Consider the following 24,472-nt stretch of genomic DNA (forward strand, 5'->3'; position numbering starts at 1 on the left):
TTTGTCTTTTGTCCTTCATACCTTTTTCTTTCTTTCATCTTTTGTACTCATCCATGTAAAACCCTTTAAGGCCCTGGTTTCAGTGGCTCCATCCACTCAGATTTTTCATATGATAGAGGTAAAGTCACAGAGTCACCACATACATGCTGTGCATGGAGGAAAATTGGTCATCCGTGAATATCTGTGGCAAAAGTGAGAAAAGTTGTGTTCTTTATGTGAAATTTTCACAGATGTATCACGAATGAATCATGCAAAGAACACATAAATCTATGTAGAGCACGAGTCCTGCATGATTATTACACTGTTTTTATGCTATTCATTAGATATTCATGTGTCAATTATGTCATTTGGACGTGGTATTTTACATTGCCGTATGCGCAATATAATAAAAGTTAGACATCTGTGGTACATGCCTGAAAGTCTGTTAGACATACGTGGAACTATGACTCAGTCGGATTTGTGCGTGCGTAATTCTTGATTTGTGCGTAAATTAGGATGTGTGTATGCATATTCTTGCTTTGTGCGTGCGTAAATTAGGATTTGTGCATAAATTTGGATTTGTGCGTGATTTGTTACTCACATAATACGTTTTGTGTATAAGTTAAAAAAATATAAAATGAAAAAAATACAAAATGCAATTTACGTATGCACAAATTAAGATTACAACAGCTTGAAACTACTTACACACACATCTTTAAAAAACACGCACGAATCCCTTGTTACGCACACACGAAGCCAAAGTTACGCACGGATCTACCGTGAGACTGTTTTCACGTCTGACAAATTCGTCCGTAAATGCTTCGTTTAAATACCAGTGGAATGCTCGGTCATTAGAATTTTCCTATCAGCCTTCCCTTCTAAACGTATTTCCTTCAGTGGGTGTAGGAGGGCTTAAAAAAGATTTAAAGGAAAATAAAAAAAATGTAATCTGAGAATATGACGTTCACTGTTAAACGCTAATATATATATTAAAAGTATATTATTCTCCGAGACACCGAATTGATACAAAATGCGTAACATGAACGACCAGTAGGGGGCACTGTTTTTTTTCTTCCGGAAAAATCAAAGGCAGTCAGACTGAGAGAGTCACGGGAAGAATGGCGGCCCATCTCTATGGAGTTAATTCAGTCTCAATAATCAGAAATGCACACAACCGGTTTTACAAATGCACACGCTCCGATTCACAAATGTCATTTTATGCAAACGTGAAAAATAAATTCGGAAATACACACCCTGTGTTTCACAAACACACAGATTGTGTTTCACAAATGCACACTAAATGTTTTACAAATGCACAATAAGTGTTTCTCACAAATGTGCACACTGTTTTTCACAAAAAATTTTTAGAAATTCACAATAAATGTATCAGAAATACACAGTAAGTGCTTCACAAACATGATTTTTAGGCACACATGTGATGTGAACTCACAGATCATTCGAATTGCAGACTGTGCATTCAAAATCCCGTTCTCGTTTGTGAATCTCCCCGTGTGTGTGAGAGATTTTTCTACGGTGAATATTGAGACTCATCTGACGGAGCGGGTCGACTAATCTCACCATTGGCTAGTGAATCTGTCAATCAAACTCATCGGCAAAGCAGGCGGGTTCGCTTTTAGCCAATCGAATGGCCCCTTACACTCCTCACTTTCAAAGTGACGAGGGAGGGAGCTGTTCAGCACAGCAGTTGAAAGGACGCGGGCGGCAAACATGGCGGAGAGGTCTTCTGAACGGGATCAGTCTCAGGCCGTAAGTAATGCACTTATTTGATCATTCCCTCGTTGTACGTCCTGTAATGTTATTGAATACTAAGTTGAAGCGTTCTCCTTTGCCAAGTGACATGTGTGAATGCTTTATGAACACTGCAGCCGAGTCGTTTGCAGAGTACCCCCACCGCAAATTAGCTTAGCTTTGTTTTGCTTAGCCTGTGCAAGTTGTGTCTGTGTGAGTGTGAGTGAAGTTCAAGCCGGTGTCGGTTCAAGCTAGCGTCTATAGCTAATGATCTGTAGGTTCTTAACATGATTCATAAGGAACTAAGGGGAAAAGCATGCCGGATTTACAGCAGCAAAGAAAGTTTAATAAAAAGTATTGATTTGGAGACGGCGATTTGTTTAAACACTGATGCTATGCTATGCTAACTAGCTAGTTGTTCCGTGTGCTGCCTTTATGTAAACGCGATCCGGGTTAAAGTTAGACACAGCATTTTCACAATCCAGACTTTAAGACGGGGTGGACTGTGCAACAAAGTTATTTCATATGACATTCATGAAAACGGCATTTTTTAAATATAACAGACATGAATCCACTGTTGAATGAAAGAAGCCTCATTAAGTTTCTAACGTTAGAACCCGTATTGTGCTGAAAAGCCCTGTGAGATTGTGTCAGAGTGACAGCCACTAAAATCCCCGTATCTTTACTTCCAATGACGTAATGACAAGAATCCCAAACATTATGTTTTTAGGCTGTTTTGTAGTCGATAAGTAGTCACAGAAAGGGTGGATGGGAGAAATCAGCTGTCAACAGTGATTAGAGTAGAAGTTACTGTAAGTATTCCACACAGGCTTCCTGTGATCAGTGTCTTGTCTCTGATTTTTTTTAAAGGTGTTCTTTACTACAAGCTCAAGTAATCATAGCAAGAGTGTTTTAAAAAAATTCCCCTTTCATATATTTGAAAATTATGTAATTTAAGATCAGACGGCTAAATGATCTAATCCATGTTTGTTGTGTTTTTATTTATTCTCTAGGAATTACTGAATGTGACAGCGTGACAATCTTTTGTTCCTCGTGCCATCAGGCAATACAACTCTCTGGCAGGGCATCTTACAAGTAATTTCTTTTAATTTTACCCACTGATTTTCCAATTATTTACCTTTTTTTATCAATCTTTTTATTTTGTGATATTTCTATTTGTAATGCATGTGTGTTTGTGTTTTTTTAAGATGGCCATTTTAAAAAAATTTCCTCAGGGATTATTAAATACCCTTCTATTCTATTCTATTTCATATTTTATCATCCTATTGTATTACTGTTTTACCTGTCAATTGGGAATTTAGCATTTTTGCCCCTGTAAATATCTGTCAGTTGAAAGTATTTGTACTTGTATTCCATGTATCCTGTACCTGAAGATAGCAGAGAACAACTGTGCAGACACCCATTTGGCCTTCTTCAGTGACGCTGTGAACGTTTATGGCTTTCCTCTGAGGTATTCATGTTATTCATAAAGAAATATTTTATTCACATATCAGGCAGTATAAGTACTTGGTTATTTGTATAAAAATAAAATTACTTTTTTTAGACTCCTCTCCATAAACAAAGGCAACTCTAAAACTTTCCCCTCATGAATAACATTTTACCCCCCCTTAACAGTCTCTCTCACCTCATTTTTTTCCTCAGTGATACATGTAACCCACTCCTGCAATTTTTTTAACCTAGAAATTCTACTTATTGGCATCATACATAAGAACATTACATTTTAAACTGATGTGTACCGTATTGGCGATGCATTTGTAATTATGTGTTTGAGACATGATTTTCATGTTATTGTCAGGGTGAGAGGAGATCACGGAGGAGAAAATGTGGGCATAGCCGAGTTAATGCTCACAGTACGTACAACTGACACAAACGGCTTCATTGTGGGAAAAGTGTACACACAATCAACGGTGAGTTGAACCTAGTTTTAGAAGCTTTAATATATACACAGGGCTCCAGACTGCGTCCATTTGGTCACATTTTGCGACCAAAATTTGAGAGTGTGTGACTGAATTTTACACCCAGTCGCACATGTGCTACCAGTAAACTTGCCTCCTCCACCCTCCGTATTTTTTATACATTAAACATGAAAGGAGCACGTCAATGATCGATGAAATGAGAGATGAAATCATCAATGAGACGCGAGTGCACACGCACGCAGGCAGACACACACACTCGCGCGAATACTCATGAGACTGGAGCACACGCGAGCACACACTCGCGTTTCATTGAGTGATGCCTGAGGCGGCCAATGCGTCTGAGAAGAATAGGGAAAGTCACTGCAAGTGGCTAAAATATGTGGAGGGGCGGGGCCTAGAGATAATCGAGCGCGCATAAACATCCGTGGGAAGGAAACGGAGACAAATATCATCACAACTTGATATGTGCGTCTGAGCTATGAGCAAGCGAACTATTGATTCGTTCTTCCGACCTGCAGCTAGTGTACCAGTGACAGAGTGTACAGCAGGGGTCTCAAACTCGCATGAAATCGAAGCTGCAGCGAGACTGAAAGAGACCAGGAATTAGTTGTCCTTAACATTCAATTTCGTTTTAATATGCCTCTCCCCCTAAGTATGAACTGTGATATTACATCTTTTATAATTATTTTAATGTTTTGTAATGGATGTAGCCTTTTTTTAATCAGTTGGTATTTTGAATTATTTTAATTGATCAGTGAACTACAAAAAACCCATCAGGACGCATGTCCCATAATGCATTGTTTTGTAGTCTGTAGGGCAGCTTTTAGTCAGTTCAATACTAAATTTCCAGCTGCGTTCGCTCTGATTGGTGTCTTGCTCTCACCCCTTTCTCGGGATATTTTTGTTTTGATTGACAGGTGATGTTGGAGCAAAAAGAAAAATATACGTCACACACCAGGTGATCTGTGCAGTGTTGCGTCCATCTGGGTGATCTCAAACACGCTTATTGTGCATCTTGGCTGAACCTATTTGGTGTCACCAACATGAATTTCCATCCTCTAATATTTACATACATTTAAGTATTGTTTGAAACTGTGAAATTACGAAAGGTTACTACGGTAATCACTTGTTACTAAAAACTTTTTTTTATTCTAAAAGTATGGTATTTTTTTTTACTATTTTTACTTAGTTGTACTGTCGTGACAGCGATGGTGCTGTCAGTTTACCTTCATGTTGCATCTTCAAAAGTGCAGAATAAAATATGACACTGAATTAGAAACAGCACATTGTAATTTCTGCATCTATTATTAAAGTATTTATTTGTAATACAGTGGAAATTAGTAGATTTGGTTAGAATGTTGATTTACGGTATGCGCCCCTAAATTTTCTGGTTGTGCCCCTAAAACTTTCAGTTGGGGGCCACTGTGCTCCTAGTGAAAAAAGTTAGTCTGGAGCCCTGATACATAAAAGTGAATGATGTATTAAAAATAAATCTGACAATATAATATTTCTTTTTGCTTTTTTCCAAATACAGGATTGAGCTCCTCTGGTGTGATGTCTTCGTGAGTGTTACTGGTTTATATTACAACATCCTGCACTCTCCTGAGGACCAAGACTTGCTCAATATCAGTCACATCACATATTCTGCTGCCATTACATTTTTCTACCACGCATTCAGGCCAGTTTGGATGTCTTTAGTGACGCGTGGGACAGCCATCCAATCAGGACGGAGCAAAGCATGACACCAAATCAGCTGTGGCAGTTGGGCTTGACCCAGAACCCTGTTTCTGATCCCCGGGTAAATGCTTTATTTAATCTCACTGTACTGGACAACTGATTTGTGTGCAGTTTGACTAAAGTGGAAAGTATCAAGAAGAGTATCATGAAATCATAATGACTACAGTGAATTTTCATCGAAAATGAATGAAAAGGATTATTGTTGTGTGGTGCAAACAATTTCCCTAAATTGTTTGTTTGTAGGAAGAATAGCACATCTGCAAGTTCAAAATGCATCACAATGCATGGCCTTATGAGCCATCAGATATACTAATGTCACTACTTTGTTAAGGTTCACTTATTTGCAAATTATAAACAGTTATGGAGATATGAGGTCTGCCTGCAAGCAACAATATAAGTTATTATTAGTCGGTCACTGTTCCTACATAATCTAAAACACAAAAAAAACAGTGCTGTTCAAAAACAGTATCTTTTTTTTTTATTTTTTTCTGTCAGGGTATGCTGGTTCCAGAGATTGAATGGGAGGAGAGTGGATCCATGACTGAACCTCATCCTGGGATCAATGTCCCGGTATGGGACAGTCCTCTTTTGGGTCCACAATTGTTGGAACTGCAAGACGACATCAATCCATTGTGGAATTCAGACCGTTTGGGAGTGGACCTACATCTTTACTGTCCAGTGTGTTTAGAACTTAATTTAGGCGACATAATTACATACAGAAGAAGAGAGACTGAGCGGGGCAAGACAGAGTTCAAATCAATACTGCTGTATTGTTCAAGGGACTTCATTGTATGTAAGGAAGTTATGAAAATTAGTTCCAGTTTAAATAAAATTCAAATCAGTAGAGATCCCACATTTGCTTAAATTTTGATGTTTTAATCTGTCCAGGTTTTCACTGAATTTTACTCTGCAATAAAGGGTGAATGTTTGCACTTTGTTGTTCTATGACCATCTTTTGTTGTGTAGTATTTAACCAGCTACAAAAACCCAGAGAGATGAGGATCTTTTTTGCAAGGGTGACCTGGCCAAGAGGTGTATATGTATATGGTTACAATATAAAATCAATGACATTTGAGTTATTAAAAAAATAAAATTAAGGTCAAGCAAAGTGACTTCGGGCTGAGCAGGGGAGGTGTATTGGGTATCTGTGATTGACAGTGAGATGAACTTGAGGTAATGTAGTCCCACTGCGTGGTACGGAGCAAAGTGATGCCAGTTTCTCCACAAAACCTGTGGAAGTTGAAGATTTTTCTCCTCCACCTTCATATGATCAAAACCGTGTCTGAGTGTTGAAATGACGCTAGCATGAAAGCTAAGAGAATAACGTACAAACAATCCCGAGTGAAACATTCATTTTAAATCTCATGACCAGTACAGAGTTCGATGGATTCTGTCAACTGCATTCAACCACTGTTGCCTTGCTTCCAGGTCCACTGAAAAATTGCACAAGCCAGTAATTTTTGACAACCGAAGGCAATAAACCGACAAGCCATGCTGAGGCTAACACGCTAACGACCGACTGGTACAGAATCAAATATGGGCGGGGCTTTTGCCACCCGCAGAAAGCGTAGAGAAAGTGTAAGGGGCCATACGATTGGCTAAAAGCGAACCCGCCTGCTTTCCCGATGAGTTTGATTGACAGATTCACTAGCCAATGGTGACATTAGTTGACCCGCTCCGTCAGATGAGTCTCAATATTCACCGTAGAAAAATCTCTCACACACACGGGGAGATTCACAAACGAGAACGGGATTTTGAATGCACAGTCTGCAGTTCGAATGATCTGTGAGTTCACATCACATGTGTACCTAAAAATCATGTTTGTGAAGCACTTACTGTGTATTTCTGATACATTTATTGTGAATTTCTAAAATGTTTTTTGTGAAACACAGTGTGCACATTTGTGAGAAACACTTATTGTGCATTTGTAAAACATTTAGTGTGCATTTGTGAAACACAATCTGTGTGTTTGTGAAACACAGGGTGTGTATTTCCGAATTTATTTTTCACGTTTGCATAAAATGACATTTGTGAATCGGAGCGTGTGCATTTGTAAAACCGGTTGTGTGCATTTCTGATTATTGAGACTGAATTAACTCCATACATCTCGGTGGTCAGCGCCCCGAAGTAAGTAGCCTCTATGTTCAACACTAACATCTACTGTCTTCATGTATTGATTGAGTCATTGTCTGGATACGTTTAGAAGGGAAGGCTGATAGGAAAATTCTAATGACCGAGCATTCCACTGGTATTTAAACGCAGCACTTACGGACGAATTTGTGAGACGTGAAAACAGTCTCACGGTAGATCCGTGCGTAACTTTGGCTTCGTGTGTGCGTAACAAGGGATTCGTGCGTGTTTTTAAAAGATGTGTGTGTGTAAGTAGTTTCAAACTGTTGTATTCTTAATTTGTGCATACGTAAATTGCATTTTGTATTTTTTTCATTTTAGATTTTTTTCATTTATACACGAAACGTATTATGTGAGTAACAAACACGCACAAATCCAAATTTATGCACAAATCCCAATTTACGCACGCACAAAGCAAGAATTACGCACGCACATATCCGACTGAGTCTAATTTCTCTCCATATGGAACGGTCATGGAAAGCCACAAATCTGCGTATGCACCCCAAATGAACCACACACAGTTGTATAAAATTTACTTAATAATTGTGGATTAACCTGTCTATTACCTGTTTGAGGCTGGTCTGAAGATAAAAGCTGCTGAAGACGGGTCACTACCTGGTTACTGCAGTGAGTCCCGGCATAAAACAGTAAAAAAATGGCCAACTTTAAACGCAATTAGTCCGATTCTCTGTCAAACATTTTCTATTTAACAAAAAAAAACTCAGATAACTCTCTCCTAACTGTTCCTACAACTGCCAATCTAGTTGGGTCCACCTGTTCACCTTTCTCTGAAAAACTGTGGTTTAGGTGACACTGGATCTCACACCTGCCCATGGAAATGGTTAGCATGGTTTAGCCTCATGCATTAAAAATAGAAATACCTTTAACCCTTGTGCTATCTTAGATGACCCCAGCCTTACATTGATGTGTTCTCCCTACCATGACAAAGGTGGATAAAGGTGGAAAGATTTCATGGAATCCATGGACACCAGTGAAGATCACAAATCATTGAAGAAAAAAGGTTCAGAGCACTGTCTAGTGGGTTTAGATGACCAATGACTCCCAATGTTAAAATGCCTAGGATAGCACAAGGGTTAAAAAATCAAAGGCTACAGAAAGAACCCAAGGAGGGAACATGTGACACGTTTAACTGGTCGAAGAGAAGGGGCACAGCTGACCGATTGGATGAGCTACTAGAAGGTTTTACTGGCTGGATTTTTACTTCCTCACACTCTTCTTCTCGCTTAAATGTTAATTTTCTATACCAACTTCTTCAAGCAAAAAGCTGAGTTGTTTCACATGCAGCCAAACCGCTTGGCCATGTGCACGGTTTGTCCGAGTTTTTTTTTCCAATCAAATACAAAGCTATGAGTCCGATTGCTCTGCTCAGAGACATGCACATGTAATTTGCGTATGTGCACGATTGCGCAACAGTACAAGCACAATTGACTAATTGACAATTGACTCTCATAATCCGTGCGCATAGATTGCTAAACCGTGCGCACGGAATATCAGATATTATATTTTTTTAACCACTGACACCTGGCTCCGTACAATTTAGATTGGCTGAAGGTGAGAAACAAAACAGCCTAAAAGATCCAAAATGCAGGATTTTATGTTTAAAGCTGTTACGGCCTTCAGTCATTTTGTTTTTGTTGATAAAAAGAAAAGGAAAAAAAGAGTTTCTATGTTAAAAAACATTTTCATTTATAGTTTTAAATGCTAAATACATAACAAATATCTAGATTGTGTCTGTAAAAGTAAAATAATTGGACTATATTGTATCGCCACAAAGTTTGTTGAGTCTTTAATGCATCGATTCATGGAGCACATATCAAGGAAAACATACACAACCCTTTTATTCTCCACTCTGTTTCAGAGATCTGCAGTCAGACCTTGTATTTAAAAAAAATACTTTGTTTTCTGTCAGTATAATATAACTGCACGGTTCCCACAGGGTCCTAAAAATTCTTAAAAGCATTGAATTTCTGAATTTCGTAATAATACCTTAAAAAGTCTCTAAAAAGTCTTGAATCTGAAATCTCACCCTTAAAAACTGTTCTGTATGAAACTTATCCGTTTCGCATTTCTTGTTGAAAATTTTATTTTTCAATCCTGATTATTCTGATCGTTATGCACCAATACACCAAATGCCCACCGCTGGTTTAAAAAAGACACCATCCATTTTAGAAGAACATAAACACTCACTTGAGCACAGGTGTTAGCTCACCTTTGCACACATATTTTGCGTGATCGAATTAAACATTTCACACTAGTTGTTCTAAATGCATAGGTATGTGTGTGGAGATATTGTTTGTATTGTGGACATGTTGACATGTGGACATTTTTGGAGCCAACGGGTGTGTTTATGACATTTGAATGTGTGTGTGGACAAGCCCCGCCCTGATAGACTGTATTACATCTGAACCTCACTGTAATGAGTATAACCACCCAGAAACTTGTTGCTTTATGCTGGTTCATGGTTTTACCCCCCCCCCCCCCCCCCCTCTATAATCACACTCCTATCCCCCCCTCTCTAATATCCCTCTCTCTTCTTCCCTCCTTTCCTTGATTACCAAAGGGGTTTATTCAGACATACCTCTAGTTTGTCAGAAGATTAATAACCCCTGTTGTTAAAGTAAAATATGTCCAACACAAGAGGCCTTCAGCTCTCATCTGTCTGCTTAGCTGTTGGACAGGAGAAGTTATAAAAAAAGAATTCTGAAATTTAACTTTAAAATTTGTACAAACCCTGTAAATAATGTTAGCCTGTCTTCATTCTAAAGGCCCATACACAACGGGACAAATATTCACCAGCGCTTTTGCCGCGTTTTTTGTGTTCACACCCAGACGATTTTCGCTGACGATGAGCCGAGCAAACATGCAATTTCATTCCCTGACATTAGATGGCGCTTAATGTAAAACAGAAATACTCCTGCACACAAGGTGGCGCTGCGCAACTTAATGCTTCTTAAAGTCGCTTTTCACTCAGAAGAAGAGAGCAAGTATTTACAAGCTTGTCAGAATAATACAAAGAAAACATAAATATTTCCAGCACCAGTAGCTCCAGCTCCAGCTCCAGCGATGAAGAAATTATTGTTCTGTTGAATGATGAAAGACGCCGGAAAAGACGCCGATTTTGGGTACATCCCATAGTTACGAGAAGACAACATGGGGAGTTTTATCGACTGGTACAATAGCTGAAAACGTATCATGTGCGTTTTCGGGGATACTTTAGAATGTCCGTCAGTGAGTGCATCTTCTTCGTCTTATTTCTTCGCGGCAGTGTAGACGCTACTTGGCGTCTATCTTCTTCGCTGGTATGTGTGCTCAGAAAGGCAGGTTTGTGTTTGAGCGCCCCCAAGTTGTGTTTTACTGTAACTTCAGAAGCTCCAGACACGTGTGCAAAAGCGCCATTCTCATTTGTCGTATAGTTTTTGACGCGGTGCGTCAAACCAAAAAAACGAACCCGAGGCGGTTTTTAAAAAATGACGCTTTGACGCATGGCGTTTTTTCGCATCGGTGTGCACACTCACATTGGTGCCCTTTGTTTAGTCACGAGGCGTTAAACGTCGGCAAATATTGCGCGCGAAATTCGTCCAGGTGTGAACAGGCCTTAAGGTTAATCTGAAGTCTTGGCCTGATAGAAGACATATTTGTTCAATAATAGGTTACAGAAATCATTCATGTGACATGTTTGACCTAATTTCTTTACAGGTCTTTAAAATAAAAACTGTATGTGCAGGTAGTAGGAATTTAGTAATGTATGACAGATAAACGTTATACATTTTATGTGTTATGTGAGTTTATGTGAGTTTAACCGAACTCACAGGTTTATCACCTGTTAGTTCTTTCTGGTATTTTGTTCTGAGAACTTTTTGTTAATTTCTCAGTAAAGATGTATGAAAATAACGCTGCAACCAGTTGTTAAGAAAACACTTGACTCATCGTAACATTTCCATCGGGCAGAACGAAGCGGTGACATGAGGATAAAATGAGTGATGCTGTTTGTGTCGACACTGCCGTCATTTAATTAGGTCCAGCCTCAACCGTTGAGCAAGTCCAGCATGTTCACAGTCAACACCCGTCAGAAGAGAGAACGAGTGTGAAACAAAAACGTCACCCACCAGCTGCCTGGTTACCAGAAGCGTCGTCATAGCAACGCGTGGCAGAGGGTTAGCTGGGCTCTGTGAAAGACACAGACTCAGTAAGGTTTTAATGTCATGCAATGCAGGGTTTCATATGAAGTCTGTTTACCAAACCTTTAGAAAGCTGCAGGCCTGGCTGGAAACAGCTCCTGTGGGTTTCTGCAGGTGTTTCATTTTTGTCAGATGGAGATATTTTACTCTTCACAGTGAGAAGAGCTGTGATAATGTCCCTGTTTTTCTTGCACTTTACAATATAACACTAAAGCAAAGTGTAGATGTAAGTTGTGAATGTGTCCAAGCAACACATTTGTTTGAAGTGAGGAGGTTTCCTCCCGGAAGCATCTTGTCCTTTTTCAGGATTACTCCTTAATTTAATGTTTATTAGTCTATAATAATTTAGGAATACCTAATTATAACTTTATAATTACAATTTCTGAACACTTTCATTTTTTCAGTTAAAAACTCTACATATCGTCTCTACAGTACTCTACAATACTCTACAGTATCGTCAAACTATTTATTCATTAACTTTGTGTTACAAAAAAATCAAGTTAAATGTAAGATCCCGTTATTTGTGTGTCTCACCTGCCATACAGAGATACATCCAAACAGAGAAAACAGTTCAAACTAATTGAAGATAATTGTGTACATAGAGTTCCAGCATCTGCAGGTAAAGGGCAGACGGTGCTGCACATACTGACCTCTGGCTCCACTTCAGTCATTCATAAACTAGTGGCAGAAATTTCAAATTGATCTGATCATTTCTGCTGGTTTTCGTTAAAAAATGAAGGTGGAAATAAGTTTCTCTTGATCCTTTGTGAACAGAAAACCCATCAAGTCAATTCTGGCACCAAGATGTATATCCTGAGTTCTGCTGTCATTCCTTTGGAGCAGACGTCTGCAAACACTAAAACAGCTGCTTGGTCCAGTTTCTTACTGGCCAAAACCCAGCGAGAAAATCCCACTTAACCGTTCAGAAAAATACACTTTGTTCATGTTTGCGTTGCCATTAAGCCATTCATTTATGTAGCTTTCAAATATTTACAATAATTGAATTATAACAGTGACTATATCTATACATAACAATTTTAACTTCTTTTCCTTCTGACAGCAGCTCACACAAGTCTTTTTCAAAATAAAATACACCCAGTGTCATATAAGATCTTCCTGCTGCAGGAGATTTAATGGAAATAAAATGCATAAAAGGACAAATCAAACATGGCGCTTAACGTCATATGTTGGTGCATCTTCATCCTTTATCTGCTTTTACAATCTTTTATTTACCTTTTAGGACCAGCCTTGCCTCTGAACAGCTGCTAGACCCTGCTGTGCAGCAGAAGATAAGAATGGGAATTTTACGTTTATTTTAATGATAAACCCCAATATTTTAACCTTTCTGCCATCATTTTCAAGCTTATCTGACATGGTAAAAATCTAAACAGGAAAAGCAAAACTTCAAACAAACTAATCAGAACTGCAAACTCATCATTTCTTAAAATTGTCAGCATGTTTCTTTAAAGCAGGAGAGCTACAGTGGAGCGATAATGGAGCCTCAGCTTGTAGACCCCTGGTCTAGAGCTAAGATTCTTCATCTTCTTCATCCACTTTCTCTCTCTGTCAAAAATATTCACTTCTGTCTTGTTTAACAGATAAAAATTAGATTGCAGGACATGATTTGCTCTAAACACTGACATTAGAGTCCAGTGTTTCCTTTATTACAGTGTTATATATTAGATATCACCATAAATAAACCACGATCAAACTCAGAGGGAGCATGTTCATGTGAAACTCCGGAGGCTCAACTCTCTTCCTGTCAGAATTCTCTAACTTTTAGCCTCTTATGACAGTAAAAAATAAAAGCTAAACTAAGTTTGTTTTAGCTGCAGTCTGTTGCTGCTGGCTGGTAAAGGGTAAATTTCTCTCGGATACAGACATACAGCTACTCGTGTTGCAGCAGGCAGGAAACGCACTGTGACATATCCTCCCACAAACACCTGAACCAGACCTTAGATTTCAGGACTTGCTCAGGGAGGGTGTGAGAAACTCGAACAAACAGCCGCCTCTTCTTCACAGGATGTGGGTTGTCAATAAAACTTCCCATGGGTGACTTTTCCGCTCCACTCCAGCTCCATATGACGCAACTCTGAATTAATCTCAGTAAAGTTCAGCTATAGGCAGACTATACAGCAAAGAAAATGTATAAGAGGTTTCACAGTAAAAGGTTCTGAATGAGGAGGCAGGTCCGCACACTCACAGCAACACACAACTGAAGAGTCAGCAACTGTCCGAGTGAATCTGTCTTCCCCTGAAGTGAGGCTGAGGTGAGTCCGGGGGGAAACGTCTTTGTTGTATTGAGGCCGGTGATTCAGGTGCCAAAGGACCTGAATCAGAGCATCAGTGCCCCACATCAGAGCATCTACGCCCTACGGCAGAGCATCTGCATGCAACGGAAGAGGGTTTGCGCTCAATGGCAGAGCGTCTACGCCAGGGGTCGGGAACCCATGGCTCGCGTGCCAAATCTGGCTCTTTTGATGCCCACATCTGCCTCGCAGACAAATCTGTAATTATTTAAAAAAACAAAAAGTTTCATTGGACTGGTTCTTCTCAGGCGCGATGCGATGCCAGTTTGTGACATATGGTGTCAATTCAGTGCCTAATGTGTTGCCCATCAAAACCGTAAAACCGCGCAGCAAAACCCCAAATCTGTAACAGGCTAAAACCTGTAAATTGCCGTCCCGGCAAATTGCTCCCTTCTTTGAAAAGGGGAGGGATAGTGGGCGCAGGCAGCAAGATAAAGCGGCTCTGATTAGAACACGCTGCACGTCACATACCCCACACTGCAGCGTGTGAGTATCGCTGTACTGACAATGTTTGGCTCCACGTCTGCATGTGAGTCTTTCTCACATCTAAAGAACATTAAGACCAACCTACGGATGGAAGTCTCTACGGCTGCATGAAGCTTAAACTCACCAGCAAAACCACCATGCAGCACCAGAGGTCACATTCATGCTAAGAAATACTCATCATTTATTACCAACATCTGGGTTCTACATGTTTTCTGTACCATAAAATGTTAGATTTACTCTCAATTTGAGCTGCAGAAAACTGTGAAATAAGAAAAGTTTGCTAAATATTTGCACTTAATGCCAATTATATTGGTCTTCTCATCCCTTAGTGGTTCCTTTTGTCAAGTCTCTGTGCACATCAGGGCAAACAAATGAATCCTATTCTGTACTAAGTCAGCACAACGAGGAAGCTTTTACACCTGCCAGCCATGTATGGATTTCTGTGCAGAAACATCCTGAATGCTAGCAGGAACTTATCATGCAGAAACGTTTCATTTGTCCGAATAAATCACCTCTACTACATTCACATTCCAGTGTTTACTGAATTACAGTGGAGACGGTGTGAGATTTAGCATTGGTCTTGAGTTTTCAAAAAAGTAGAATTGTTTTTGGATTTATGTCAAGCTTTTTTTGTTGGAAGCAGAAGCAGTGTGTAGACAGCATTAACATCAGCTCAAAGCAGCCTTCCCTTCCTTCTTTTGTGAGAGCGTGCAGCATGAGCGTGGCTTCCATCCGCAGACCGGGGCTTGAATTCTAAGATCTCAAAATACTTCCGAGTCCTTTGGGGACGTGTGAAAGCAGAGAATGTGCGCATCAGAACAATTCATCACACCATCACATTTCTGAACCTATAAAACTGAAAAGGTTTGAAAACTGAGGAAAGCGATTTTAGTCTGAGGATTGTTTTTATTCGGCTAATTAAGCCGTGTGGCAGAGAGTTCAGAACAACAGTGACTTAAAAGTTAAAAAAAATCTTGGATAGATGGTGAAAAAGCAAATGCAGCAGTAGAGACTTTAAAAGCCCTTGGAAACTAAAGGGAATACACAGAAAGAATTTAACCATTAATCTAACCATCGTCCACTTTTTATTAAGAGACCCACTCCAATGAAAAGGGTGTTTTTGGTGTTTTAACATGTACTTTTCTCATAATAGAGAACAAATGTAAAAACATTATAGCTTGAAATAGCTTTTCTGATCATTTCAATGAATCAGGAGCAAAAAAATTCTGTTTATAAAAAGCTTGTAGTTTCTACATACAAACTACAATCAATGGAATCAGCTCCATTCTGATCATCCACCTGCAGACAAACAGATCCATGAACGTCTTTGTTTTCCACGTCTGAGCTGGAATCTGGATCTAAACTGTACGGCTGGATGGCTCCAATAGAACTCGCCATTTTTATTGCACCGGTAATGTTAGGCTGGGGGTGTGAGGGGCTGTAAGCGGGAGAACATGTAAACAAAGGGTTGATGGAATATCAGTGCAGGTGAATTTCTAATGAACTACTGCCGCTCCGCAGAAGCTATGTGCTAGAAAATGACACAGGTCTTTGATTTTGCCTAAAAATGGCATAATCCTATTTAAAATACCGCTTGAAACAATTTGATAATGATCAAAAGATGTGGGACTTTAAAATGTTGCAACACTGAAATACCATCAGTTAATATAATTTGCTGAGAAAAGAATCTAAAAACTCCCCACATTACTTTCCAATATAATACATTTTCTAAAAAATCTACTGTAATCAGGTCAATGAATGCATGAAATGTTAATGAATATTGTGATTTTTTTTTCCTCCACAGGTCCCAGTGAGCTGGATCTCTGTCTTCTGGGTGAGGCAAGCAGCTTGGCAGATTTTGTCTGGAAGGATGACGAGGTAAACTGATGCTGCGCCGTCTGCTACCTGTCAAACACCAGGTTTTCATTTGAGCTTTTCAAAACTCATTATTTATATTTATAGCACAATTCAGAACGTTTTTGTCGAACAACCACAGTATTCTGTGTGTTAATAGAGAATGTTTGTTGAAGGAATTCACTGTGTGCAGATTGTGGGTGTAAGGAATGAGGTGTACTTACAAAATGTACCAAAATCCAACAAATGTGAGGTTTTACTCTTCATTTGTACTTTTAGAAGTCATCATGTAATCCTAATAAGGATAAAATTGTGAAACATTCTCCTTTTTGCAGCTTATTTCTTTTATTAGAAACTTGCATCATCAGCTTTCAAACTGTTCCTCCTTTTGACTTTTAAGAAAACCCAGATGACAGCTGCAAATTACCTTTTCACTGGAGGCAAACAGTGAACCGATCAGATAGAAGGGCAGATGAATCCGCCCCGAAAATGTCCTGAGATAGCAAGCGTTGTTGCGTAACGTTTGGCGGCGTTTCAGATGAGCTGTGTTCCTTCACGCAGTGTGGGTGCTGCAGTCGGTGAAGCAAGACCTCTGGGTATTTTGCATCCCTGGAGTGGCTGCAAACAGCATGTGTTTAAATGCTATTTTAACAAATGTGATGGTTTGGAAGCAAGCAGGACTTGTGTCCCTGCAGTAAACCTTATCCCTGGTGTGTTTTCCATTGAAGTGTCTTATAAACTGTTCAACATAACTCAGCCTGTTTGCTGTTTGCTTGCCTGCACCAGGGAGGCTAGCGTTTTGCTCAGCAGTATGTCACAGGTTGTCGAGGTAAAAGCTCCTTTTTGTAAATCTTACAAACTGTTCTCTGGCAGCTTCCTTCGTCTGATAAATAATGCAGGCAGGAGGAGCTGTGACCAAGTTTAAAGGAAGCACAGCTGCATCTCAGGCTGCTGCACATCACCAAGAAATGTATTGATTGTGATGAGGTGCAAATTCTTGTTCTTGTAGAATATTCCTTTTTTGTCAAAGTACGGCCAAATCCGCATTCTCTCCCTACCCCTACTGCTTCTCCTTACCCCTACATTTAGCCCTCCAAACGGAGAGATATGGAAAAAGAATGTCTTCAAATTCAGACGTTACTACCCCTCGATGACATCAAGAATAGTCGCCGGTCATCCGGGGCGGCCGTGGTGCAGCGATAGAGTAGTCGACGTCTGATCTGAAGATTGCAGATTTGATTCCCCGCCTTGTCCGCCCATATGTCAGAGTCCACCTTGCTCTGGTAGAAGGTTGGTGCCAGTGTTCGGCAGCGGAGCCGGCATCACTGTGTGAATGGGTTAATGGGACTCGAGGAAGGTAGAAAAGCGCCACACAAGTATGCGCCATTTAACATTTCATCTACATAAGGGAGAAGCTGTCAGAACTTCCAAAAGTCATTGCTTACATTTGAATGTAAACTTCTGTGCTTCAGTGCGCAGCCATGTGAAGAAATGTGTTTGTCCTCCACGGCACAGCACGACACGGACCACCCTCCCAGCGGAGGGATTTCCAGCCCCAAGCCCCTACAGCTGTCCCTTAACCTTTGTGCTATCTTGTGGGCTCCAGATGACCCCACCCTTACATTGACGTGTTCTCCTTACCATGACAAAGGTGGATAAAGGTGGAAAGATTTCATGTAATCCATGGACACCAGTGAAGATCGCAAATAATTTGGACCCCACAAGATAGCACAAGAGTTAAAAAACAAGTTCGCACACCTCTAAAGCTCCAAATGCCCCTGCAGTCGGATGGGTTGGGGTAGACTTCGGATTCGGCCTTCATGTCATCAGATCACGTCTTATGAAAGCCGATCTTCATAACCCTTATTATCTACACAGGTACAGAAATGTAACGGTTCACTTATGTGCCAAAACCCACCTCAGAGGTTTTGTTCCCCCTTGTTTGAAGAAGTCAGTACATAAAAAGCTGAATTTCTTGAGAAGCTCCTCAGATGAGCAACTACATGTCTTTTAGAAAAACCTTAAAAGAAGACCAGAAACCCTGTGATCCCTCAGAAATCCTGTCACATTTGTAAGATGTAATCCTAGAAAGCTCCAGTAGGACACCAAGGCTTGGAATGGCAAGTGTTTAAGACCACAAATGGGAATAACTTGTGTTGCACCATCACAGGATTAAATGTTTTTTTTAATTAGAATAATTCAGATATCTATTTTTTCAAATAGATCGCCTGCTTCCCATCGCACCTGTGCAGTAAATACACCATCTTTACAGACTCCAACAGATTGGAGTTTGAGTCTTTGGACCAAAGCCTGAACGGCGCCCCATGTCTCACACATCTGCAGATTGGTTTGCAGCTCGATTGGGGGAAAAATAACACCTGACGGGTTCCATTTACCGGCTTCTTTGCTGACTTTTTAGTGTTGTGAAAAGACACAGCAACAAAAGAAAAAGCTTTTATTTCCACCATTTTCTAAGAGTGGCTGGATGGCTCAGGTGGATGCGTGTAGGACTGGCGCAGGGTTCGATTCCCAGGGGGCTTCATCCAGTGTGTGTCCTTCAGCAACACCCTTCACGCTACTGCTTAACTATTTAGCCACAAAGGTGGCCCAAGTCTGGATCATCCTGTGCCGGTCCCCAGCCCGGATAAAATGCAGGGTTGCGTCTGAAAGGGCATCAGGCGTTAAAAACCTGTGCCAAACCACCTGTGTGAATCAGTGAAAGCTGATTTGCTCTGACGACCCCTGAAGGGATATGCCAAACATATTTTCCCTAAGCCATGAAAAAATGGAAACTAATCAAAACAATCTAGAAAATGACATACAAATAGTTTCCTTCAGTCTATAAACCAAGCAAAAAGTTTGCTCCGCTGTTGGGGATTTTGGTAGAATAGAGTGAGTGGTCTCATAACCTGAACATGAAGTCACTGAGGTAATCAGATCAGACAAACTGTTGCTCATTTGCTCAGCCCTTGACCTCCAGGTGCTTTGCCACCTGAAAGTCAGCGTCCTGCTGGGAATTCCTTATAAATTGGCTTGTTGTTCCAGACAAAAAACGACCTTTAAAAAGGCTAATCTATAAGTAATTCATGGACTCATTATCACACACATTCAAAGCCCGGACAAGCCTGCTGCATCCAGACTTAGGAAGGGGGTAAGCCTTGCAGGCTAGAGCAAAGAAAATCACAGAGCTGGGTCGATGCTCTGCTCTGTCCCTGGAGTGGCGTGTCCTGTGGCGAGCGGCGGCACAGTCTTCATGGCGAGGTGCAGGGCAGACGCTGTGCTGCCTCCTCAACACACGTGTGTGAGATGCGTTTTGTAAGTGCGCTGATGAAGGAGGTCTCAGTGGAGGGAGAGCAGAGCGGATGCTTCTGATCTCTTCTGTGAAACATCCACAGTGCCAGCTAACGTGTGAAATGTGACACGCAGCGCAGTTTAACTGCAACGGCGTGCTTTTGCTGCACGTGCGTTGGTCGTATGATCGTCAACATCCTTTCACGGCTGATTAGAGCTCGACTGGCCTCAGGTTTGACACTGTCTACTTGGCTTATTAGAGTTTCAGTGCAGCTACATATGCAGCAGCACAGATTCATTTAGGAAGCAGCCGGAGTCTGAATGGAAAATGCATCCACAGCCGGAGCAACTGTCAGCACAGACAGCCTGGCAGAGCAGCTGCAGCTATAAGCTCACAGCCACCGGCCGAATGCTGTCAGAGCCCGACCTTATGAGGGGGTAATGAGCAATAAAGCCGTCATCGAAAAATTCAAATCATCCCCCTTTCCTGAAATATCGGTAGAGTGGATCTCTACTTTGGCATGTTTTATTCATGGGCCGGATGATCACATTATTATGGGAGAGAGCAAATAGGTTAAGGGGGAAATGCTCACTACAGGGCTTCAGGGGCTCCTTGGGCAAAAGAAAGAGAAACAATGGTTTCTATGTCCAAACAACAATTTACACAACTTACTTTTCTCAAAATTCTACATTAGACAACAGCTACATTTAGTGGTTAAAAAGTGGTACGACCCAGCTGGCTCTGTGAAAGGTTTAAGAGTGACACCGTTCACAGTGTGCTGTGGAGTGTTTCTACTAAAATACCTGCAGAAAGAACTAGAAGACATGAGATTAGGGTTGTGCCGATGGACGATATCATCGTCCATCGTGATGGGTGACTGACATCCCGATGGGGAGACCACCATCGTGATGCCACGCCCCCGCCACGTTGCGCGTCGACATCATAAGCCGCGGTTACATGTACAAAATATCTTGATGGGATCAATGGTCGGATTAGAATCCAACCGTGTACATGGGCCCAGAAAAATGTTTTTAGAATATAAAAACGTTCACTAAGGTCACAATTTCGGTCGGAATAAATCATTCGCACACGCGCAGTATTTCGCACATGCGCAGTTTGAAAACCGGAAGAGGATACAACTTTCGCCGAGCGGCTTTTTTTCCAAACTTTATTGAAGGTAACAATTCAATACAAAACGATAACAGCACCGAGCGGCTATATACATTGACATGTCAGCTCGGTAAAATACGAGACGATCTTCTAAACGTGCTTTTAATAATGTTACGGTTATTATGAAACACCTGTTCGCTCATCATTTGAATTTTAATCCGTGTGGTCAGTGCTTTTTCTGAACGGAGCCAGGATTAGCAGTATGCTAACACGGGCTAACAACATAAGCTTTGGGTGGCGCTGCATCCTGTGAATAACATCAGCCTTTATTTAGTCGGGACACGACTGGAAACACAAATCCACGTGATTGCTTGAATGTTTTCTAAGGACTGAGCGACATTTCTGCTTTGATGCTCAAACCGCTGTGTGTGCTGACGATCCGAGCTGTGCTCAGACACACGTTTAGACCCGGTTCTGAGTTCGGTTGCTTGTACCCCTAGAGCTGCGGGACGGATCGCAGTCTTAAATCTCCCACACATACCGCTCATGTACCCCCCCCCCCCCTTCCCATCAAACACAAAGCTGTAAATCCGCCCTCCGCCGGTCCACTTCGCTAGTTAAGTGCGGGAGCGGACCACTTCTTTTCTATTTTGCTTGTTACTTTTTCTGTTAAAGTCACTTCCCTCAGTTTATACTGGATCATCGCGGATTAACCATTAGTTGGGAAATAAAATGAAAAAAGCAAAATAACGAATAGCGGTTATATAAGAACGAAAAATGTAAAAATACCCCCCCGACGATGTCATCGTCCATCCCGATGGTTGACAGCAAACATCGTCAACGGCCAAATTAGGGGACATCGCCCAACCCTACATGAGATTGAAGTTTAAAGCGTCTCAGGGGGGAAAATCATTTCTGCAAAAATCAATAAAATCTTCATTTTTCTAGACTAAAGCTAAAGTGGACATGTAAGTAAGGCAGGTCAGTGCTTAGATACAATGCATGAATGAAATGGTTTTACAACGATTGGTCAGATGAGACGGCCTGGTGACCTGTCCAGGGTGTACACCGGAAAAGGATTCAGCAGGTTCAGAAAATGGATGGATGGACGGACAGACGGACGGATGGATGGATGGATGGATGGATGGATGGATGGATGGATGGATGGATGGATGGATGGATGGATGGATGGATGGATGGATGGATGGATGGATGGATGGATGGATGGAAAGTCTTCGGCTCGGTTGATTTCTTCCTAACGAACAGAAGGCTGCAGTTAAATTGAAAGTGTGTCTGTAACTGCTTTCCCCGCAAGTGTGAACACTCCAGACAAAATTCTCTGAAAAGTGACACAGAACTATTCATCACCGCTTATCAGACATCAAGACCGAATCAGATAATAGCAGCATCACACAGTGAGTCTTTTTAAACGCTTTACTGACAGGAAAGAATGAATTACCCGTCTGTCTGATAAATGTCCTGGATCCCTTTTGGTGATCCCAGAGCAGATTTTAGAGCAGACATCCGAGTTCTAGCAATGGTGATGTGTGCTCTTAAAGTCGAGCAGCAGAGTATGAAGAACTAATTAGTTACCTTTGTACGGGGCACGCGGGTGACCTGCAGGAACTTTTGGGATGGAAGACAACCCGGTAAGCCTGTAATGCAAAAATGTCCGTGCACATTTTTTCCTAGGGGCATGCTGCAGGCGACAGGTCATAGAGAACACTTATACAACACCTAAGGGAAAGTAAAGGGGAAGTGGGTGAGACGCAGGCGTGTCACAGATTTTTCCTTTTTATAACCCCCCTAAAGCCTGCATTCTGCGTAGTGGACCTATTAGTGTTGTTCACGTGATAAATGTGCAACCTGACTGTGAGGAATGAGGAAATTAGACAATCAGAGTGTAAGTTTGTGTGGGTGTCCTACGGGCACAATCTGTGTGTAAAATCTTTGAGCCGGGTCAGTCAGGAGCCAGTGCACTCACCTCACTAATGGCAAGAGTGTGGCATAAGATGTTCAACAGCATCACCTGTACGTCCTGTAACTTGCATTATTCTTACAAAAAGTTTATGATACAGTTACTCCACGCACGACAATGGCATCCCTCAATGGGGCTTCATGAGCCACGAGGGAACTGCACGACACACCTGTGCTCCTCATAACCCTTGTGCTATCCTAGGCACTTTACCATAGGGAGTTGGGTCATCTAGACCCACTAGACAGTGCGCTGAACCCTTTTTTCTTCAATGATTTGTGATCTTCACTGGTGTCCATGGATTACATGAAATCTGTCCAACTTAATCACCTTTGTCATGGTAGGGAGAACACGTCAATGTAAGGGTGGGGTCATAGGATAGCACAAGGCCAGGCCAGGAGAACTCGCTGCACCTGTACAGGTGCATGTGGATAAGGCTTAAACTGTACACCTCTCACAGTCTGCATTTTGTTCAGCTGGACAGTTTGTCCGTAGATGAATCACTGCAGGTGAACAAACTCCTTCATTTTCTGGTACAAGTCACACTTTCCCAAAAGGAAGTGTACAATCGGAGGAAACAAACTGTGGTTGGAAGTCGACAGCCCTGTGCAAAAACTGCACCTATATCTGCTGTGAGCTATTCAGTTAGAGAATAAATGACATTTACTACACATCATGTCAGAATGACCGCTGTCGCAAATGCAGAAAATAATAAATGAAAAAACTAAAGATTATGAAACCATTATAAAAACAACAACTGACACTTTAGAATTTGATGACAATGAGTCAGTTTTGGGTGGTGAGGTTTAGTGATAACCACACTCATTTGGAGAGATTGCAGAATTATTCTTTTTGCGTAAGCATGTGGGTTTGTGGTTGACATCTTCAAAATAAAAGTGACAACCGTTTTTTCTGGTATTGTTTTCACTAAGTGTTGATGCACATATTTCCTCTCCATCACGTGGAAACTCCTGCTGTGTGTGTGATGCTGCCTCTGAGCCATCACACCAGTTGGTGTGTCCGCATGCCAAGTTGGCACGTCACCGACACCCAGCACTCCTCCACGCTGACAGCATTTGTTTAACACGAACAGCGCTGCGCTTCGCTTGACCGTGCGTCTCCTCCGTCCTCAAACTCCAGACGCACAGAGTTCACATCAACCTCCCTGCAAGTGGGCAAATGGGAAAATCACAACCCTTACAACCAGAGCAGTGTGTTATCAATCACTAACTAAAGATGGGAACAGCAGAGGACGTTGTTTTTCATTTTGGTGGGAAGTTTTCCTCAAAACTGAACCTCAAAACGACTTCAGAGCTTCAGTTCAGTCAATAAAGGAGGGAAATTGTTTAGCATTTCATGACTAAATGTTTTTTTAATGCTAATTATAAGTTAAATGCAACAAAGTTTTTCATTTTTTGTTAAAATTGTTTCAAGGTGTTTTTATGTAATTTTTTTTTTTTTTTTATCGTTTGTCTGCTGTTAATTGCTGGTTTCCAAAATGAACAAACAAAAATGTATTTTGTTTAATCGACTTTAAAAGCGCTGAAGAAAATTATTGTTGGTTTCTCAGGTTTAATATTACATTTGTTCCATTTTATTTCGCACAAGTCTGCAATTTGTGTCTTCAATGAAACGGACAAACATTATAAAGGAAAATAACATTTTTTGAAACTGTTTTTAAGAGAGTATTTTCCAGCTATCAGGGATTCACACTC

The 24,472-nt window shown here is 41.0% G+C and overlaps 1 protein-coding gene and 1 long non-coding RNA gene across 3 annotated transcripts in view; both read left to right on the plus strand.

Annotated features, from left to right (window-relative positions):
* ak5 (adenylate kinase 5) overlaps nt 1-24,472 on the plus strand; it is a 107,160-nt gene that overhangs the window by 49,691 nt on the left and 32,997 nt on the right. The window contains exon 8 of the mRNA XM_004078698.5: nt 16,331-16,404. Coding sequence (XP_004078746.1) covers nt 16,331-16,404 — 74 coding nt within the window. The remainder of the gene's footprint in view (nt 1-16,330; nt 16,405-24,472) is intronic.
* Nucleotides 1,608-6,039, plus strand: LOC144986850 (uncharacterized). 2 transcript variants are annotated; one of them, XR_013650708.1, is made up of 7 exons: nt 1,608-1,746; nt 2,742-2,823; nt 3,123-3,199; nt 3,545-3,656; nt 5,200-5,227; nt 5,344-5,463; nt 5,898-6,039. It is a non-coding gene; the product is annotated as an uncharacterized LOC144986850 (long non-coding RNA). The 2 variants fall into 2 exon arrangements; XR_013650709.1 differs by lacking the exon at nt 1,608-1,746 and adding an exon at nt 2,432-2,540.

The sequence above is a fragment of the Oryzias latipes genome, chromosome 17 (genome assembly GCF_053564925.1).
Source record: "Oryzias latipes strain Hd-rR chromosome 17, Olatipes_Hd-rR_3.1".
NCBI classification, from domain to species: domain Eukaryota; kingdom Metazoa; phylum Chordata; class Actinopteri; order Beloniformes; family Adrianichthyidae; genus Oryzias; species Oryzias latipes.